The sequence below is a fragment of the Arachis ipaensis genome, chromosome B01 (assembly GCF_000816755.2).
Source record: "Arachis ipaensis cultivar K30076 chromosome B01, Araip1.1, whole genome shotgun sequence".
Taxonomy (NCBI): Eukaryota; Viridiplantae; Streptophyta; class Magnoliopsida; order Fabales; family Fabaceae; genus Arachis; species Arachis ipaensis.
In genome coordinates this window covers 38,994,998-39,001,104 of record NC_029785.2, presented here as the reverse complement: position 1 = coordinate 39,001,104, position 6,107 = coordinate 38,994,998, and the positions used below count along the sequence as shown (strand labels likewise).

The following is a 6,107-nucleotide window of genomic DNA, read 5'->3' as shown; positions in this document are numbered from 1 at the left end:
ATCAAAAATATTTTAAATTTAATATTATGAAAACGATAAAAAAAATTTATATAAGGACTAATTTGATTAATTTTTAAAATTTTAGGAATGAAAATGACTTATATTTGAACTTTCAGGGACTATTTTGATTATAAAGAACTTTTTTACATGTCAAGTGACACATGGCATGTTAGGTGTCATTGATCTGACACGTGAACCAATCATCTGGTGACACGTGATATTTAACGTGGCACGACATTATGCCACGTGGTCCTTAACGTAATACGTCATCATCTAACTAGCAGAAGGACCAATTTGACTTACGTTTTATCTTTTAAGGACTAATATAACTAAAAAAAATTATTTGAGGACTAATTTGAAGAATAGATAATCTTTCAGGGACAAATTTGAGTTTGGTTCAATATTCAAGATGCGCGTTTATCCTTCTGAACACTAAACCAAACCTGAATCATTGAATAAGTTATTTGACCGGTTTAATAACCGGTTCGGTTCTCATATGGTTTTGTTGGCTCTGCTTGCCTCCACTCAGCGGTGACTGCATTGATGATGAGTGAGTCAGCTTGTAATGCTACCAGTCTATCACTAGTTCACTACCACTGCGCTGAGTTATGCTAAAATCCTCGTCTCCCTCTGAAAACATAAACAATGCTCAATTTCTCTCTCCTTCTCCTCGTTCTTGGTACTCTCTCTGTCTCTCTCTCTCATTTATCTTCTGTTATCTTCTTATTATTATTATTATTAGTTTGTTAGTTCTCATGGTAGCCAAGTTTTCTTAGTTGATGAGTGTAGGAGATGATTGCTTTAGTTGTGTTTTGTTGTTTTACTTATTATTATTAGAAGGATTTTGCTCTGCTCCTTCTTCAGAATCAAAATCCAAGCCTCTTTATTGGAAAGTAGACAACCCTACACTCTCTCCTATACACCTTCAAGGTACACTTTAGGTTACTTTTTTCATAAAAAAAAAAAAGTTTGTTACATTTAAGAATGAAAGAAACATTAATCATCCATTACTATCGATAATTACTTGTTCACTTACTGATTCTATGGATTATGTGATTGATTGGTTCTTGAATCCTTCTTATTGAACTGAAGAGTAGTAAAAGTTGAAAAATGAAATTAAGTTGGTATTGAAATTGCAACTAGAGTAAAAAATTAATTGGTAAAATAGCTTTACTACCAAGCAGTTAGTTATACTGATTTGAGTTTCCTGCAATTTTGTTCTGTCAGATTTGCCTGGATTTACACGCAGCGTTTATAAGAGTGATCATGCTTTGATAACACCAGAAAGTCAAGTTTATAGCCCATTACCTGATTGGTACTCTTGACTTTCGCTTTTTCTTTTTCTTTTGGTTGAGAGGTTTGAGCCTCTTTTGATATAGTAACTTGAATTGCTTTGACAGGATCAATACATCCGGGGCATATTTAGTTACACCAGAAATGGGTTCACATTTTGTAATGTACCTGGCTAAATTGAAAGGTTTGTTATGACTTATTTTACAGCATCTATTGTATTTCCTTTAGTTGTCTAGATGCTACATTCCTGTTCGCTTGACGAGATATTGATTCTTCAGCTTGGGATATAACCAGTTATTCCAGGGTGAGCACATATATTTGCTCAAAACTAGTATTTTGATTTCACTTTCTGCTCATATATGAGATGCATAATTTTAACACTAATGCTTTTCTTGTGTTAGCTTACTTTTAAAAATATTCCGCGATGATACACATTTGTTAGCTTTTATTTTTAGGAATGGTGATGCAATTGGATTGCAATTGTCCTTTATAAAAGGCTTTCTGACACTCTCTTCACAACTTCACTTAACCATTATATCCTCAACGGTGATCTTTTTTTAGTATGCTTCTAATCTATATGCTTTACCCCTTTTCAGAGAATTCTAGATCAGGATTACCCCCGCATGGTGTTGAGAGGTTTTTAATCCGTGATTTCAGCTTTCAAATTTTAAACTTTAGCATTCCTTATTCTGTAATGCACCAAACTTTTCTGACATTGCTTCTGGCTCTAAATGCATTTTTGATATGCTTTTTTTGCCATTTGCATGTTTTATTCTATTAGATTAATCTTTGTGCTCCAAGGTGGTGTCACACTCACTACTGCAACCGGCAACAGCCATATTCTGAAGGTATTAAGTTTATGATTGTTTTATGATGATATTACTGATATTTCAAAAAGCATGAATTGGTTGACTGCTTAAAATAATGCTTTCTGGTTTCTTATATTCTATGCTTTGGTTTGCTCAAAATGTTAGATTTGACATTCTAATTTGACAATAGCTCCTTTGGTAAGTCCTCTTGCTTTCATGTTATAAAGAGGATAGAAATATATATCCTTTCAGTGTAAAACTTATAAGCTAAGTCTATTTGTAGCATGGACTGCAAAGTGTCTTTCATGTTTATTTGACTTCTGGCATATATATCAATATTCAGGAAGAATGAGGGTGACAATCACAATTTTGTTTATAGAGACCACAGATTTTGATGTCATGTTTTCATTTGCTTATTTACCTCTTAATTTTCCAGGTGGATTCTTATGCTTATTTACCTCCAAATTTTGAACATTCCATTGAAAGTGATTCTCCTGCTACTATTGTTGTATTTGAACGAAGGTTTGTATTGTCTTACTTCCCCATATACTTATGGCTCCACCATGGGCATTATGTAATTCACCCAATAATGGTATTTAAAAAAAAAAAAAAGTAGCATGGTGCACAAGCATTCCTCATGAATGCAGGGTCTAAGGAAGGACTGCACCCAAAGGGTGTAATATAGACAGCCTAACCTAAAATTTAAATGGATTGTTCACACTTTTATTTTTCAAGTTTCTTTGACATCAAAATGTCAGTAGAAATAACAACAAAAGTTGGTGCGATTTTCCAGTATTAAATATCATATTTTTGTTACTCATTTTTGAATGGCAGCCATTCATATGACTATTCTAATGACTTGAACTACCAAACCTTCTATAAACTTTTAGATATGCTCCACTACAAAATCACGTCCCAGAGCCAGTGGTTAGTTCAACAGATAGACAGCCACTCCTTGAAACACCAGGCGAGGTAATTTATTGATTCCAATATGTTTTAAAGCAATATGCTTTCTCGTTTTTTTTTCTCTTATCTTTTTGGGTTTAATTTTGAATCGGATATTCTCCAATTTTCGATGATAGTTCATGAAAGGACATTTATGCCTATGTTACAAATACTGATTTCATTCCCTGGGGCAATTCCTACATGTATTGGGTGCATTCCAAAGATCCGGTTCACTTGTTATATTAAATTGAGAGTCCACATTTAATGATTCTGAATCATGTCCAGTGTCTGACTTTTGTTGGTACATTACATAACTGGTTATACATATTACCATTGCTTGAAGCATATCCTGAAGAATCAAGCGTGCTTCTTGTGTTATTTTTTATGTTTTATTTTATGCAAGCATCTTCTCATGCAATTTTATTCATTTTTGTATCCATCATCAGATTTTTGAACTGCGGAAGCTTCTCCCTACATCTTTGGCATATGACTTCAATATCCATGTAAGCTCAAATTCTTTCTATATTCTCATTTGCCCACCCATATTTTTGACCAAGTATTTTGTTCCTTTCATTTATTTATTTTCTCTTGACCGTATTATATGGTCTTTTTACTCAAATGTTATTGATGTACTGCAGATTATGGATTTTCAACCTGGGGAATATCTCAATGTCAAGGTAGTTTTCTGCTCTGCTTCCCTCAAATTAGCGATAATATCAATATGTTGATTAAGTATGTCTTCAGGTTCATTAAGAATGTCTCTGCTATTATCATGGGGTATGCTAATAAGTTAACTTTACCTTGCACTTTGAAATAATGGAACATAACAGCGACGTAATTTTCTAATGTTAATCATCCAAAAGTTTTTATAGAGATGCCATTATGTACTTAAATTTACGATTATATCTTTGGTAAAGGCTGTCAAACTGTAAAATATTTGAAATTTTAAGGTGTACTGATAGTCTTGGGCTGCACAATAGTGGTTGTTTTTTATTCTTTTTCTTTTGTCATTTCAGAGGAATTGTTTTCGTCGTCCTCAGGAACATTTCTACTTGAGTAAACTACCATTTCTATCTATGAAAATTTAAGATGTTGACAAATTTACCCATGAATAAATGAAACTAATTTTGTATTCATGAAAGACAAAAACTATCATTTCTACCCATGAAAGTTCGGAATATTACAAATCTACACATGAATAAAATTAATGTTTGGTACTTTTGTCGCATAGAAATCATCTTTCGTGGATACAAAACTAGTTTCGTTCATTTATAGTTAAATTTGTCATCGTTTTAAAGTTTCATGGTTAGAAATGTTAATTTTAACATCCACAATACACTTCTTAGACTTAAATACTGTATAGGGAAAGTTAATTTGTTTTCCTTTGAAAGTTTAATGGCGTTTTTGGTTTCATATTAAGTTCCTAACTTTTGCAGGAGGTGCATTACAACCAGCATGGTTTGCTGCTGTTGGAAGGGCAGGGGATTTATCGTTTGGGCGACAGTTGGTAAGAACTATAGACCTGATCTACCAATAAACATAGCCTGTTGAATAGATTTCTAGATACCGGCATTCTCTGCTTCCCTTATGCGAAAGTTTCACTTGACGTGTGTATTGGATATCTGAATAAGTTTTTATACTGACAAAGCATCGAAATTAAACTATTACTATTGCTTGGTTTTCCTTTGATTAGGTACCCAGTTCAAGCAGGTGATGTCATTTGGATGGCACCATTTGTTCCACAATGGTAAATTACATACAACTATATTTCTCTTATCCCCATTTTGATATGAGCATTTAACTAAATTCTTAAGAAAGAATCATTAAATTGTATTTGTACGTTACTTACTAACATGTCATCTTCCAACAAATGTCCTAAAGTACATGATGCTGTCTTCAGGTATGGTGCCTTAGGAAAAACTCGATCACGTTATCTCTTGTACAAAGACGTGAACAGAAGCCCATTATAATCGCCATGTTGGGTATTCAGATGAACAACATGAATGATATTAGCCACCTTAGCTGATGTTATAAATAAAAAGGTTTGTTGCTGAATACATCTAATTCTTCATAAAGTGTAAATTACTTTATTAGCTTTGCTTCAGTACAATTTCGTTTTGGGCATGCCTTGAACAAACATATCCGTGTACGAAATTAGCTTTCATGCTTCATCTTTCATTTTCAGCACTGGTTTGAGTTTTTCATCGATCCAAAGGTTTCTTATGTTTCTTGTCCATTATCTGGATTAATCTTTTTTTTTTTTGGAAAATTTTGCCTGAATATTTTCACGTGTATTATTTTTCCTCAAATAATAAAAAGGTTTAGGTTTATCTCCTAAAACGCACATTTTAGAGAATTTGTGATCATGTTGCTAATATTTAGTTTTAAATTAAAATGAGCATGGTTTATAGGGTTTAACATGGAATATTTCCTCTTTTATAATATTAATTTGTCGCATATCTAAACCTTATTTAAGGGTTTGTCTTTGGTCAATAGTTATTGTATGTATAAGGCGATATTCAAATCCTCGATATTTGATTACACATACAAGTGAACTAACTATTTTACCATCCTAAGGAGTGTTTTGAAAAAAATGGTTTGGTTTTTCCGTGTGACCTCATTGTCATAGATTCAATCCATAGCGCAGATAATAATGCTTGCATCAAAACTAGGCCACCATCTATAATACATTATTATGCTCTGAGTGTAGTTTTCCTCTAAATCCTATGAATCAGGGGTAAATCATTTGAATAAATTAGTTTCTCACGACATTACATAACATCAATGTCCTAAACCAGAAAATATTACGTTATTTATCCTAATTTCTTTCATGTAAATCCTTGTACTCAGCAGCGTATTACACGAACATAGTAAGTTGTGTTAGCCTAAAATGATTTACCTATGAGGTGGAACATTAGTAAATTGTGGTAGCTTGTAATGATTTAGGGTAAAGTACTTTTTTCGTCTTTAAAATTTGAGGTCAAAATTAAAATTGTCTCCGATCTTTTTTTCGTATTAAGATCATCCTCAATGTTACAAAACGTTATAAAATCGTCTTTT

General features: G+C 32.7%; 1 protein-coding gene across 1 annotated transcript; it reads left to right on the top strand.

Moving 5' to 3' along the window:
* LOC107629124 ((S)-ureidoglycine aminohydrolase) lies at nt 838-5,280 on the top strand (the record flags this gene model as incomplete). Its single annotated transcript, XM_021120271.1, is given in 12 exon segments — nt 838-930; nt 1,228-1,315; nt 1,401-1,477; nt 1,890-1,929; nt 2,075-2,141; nt 2,539-2,624; nt 2,993-3,074; nt 3,494-3,550; nt 3,686-3,724; nt 4,484-4,554; nt 4,741-4,794; nt 4,948-5,280. Coding segments are annotated over 12 exon segments (824 nt in total), but the record flags the coding sequence as incomplete, so codon positions are not given.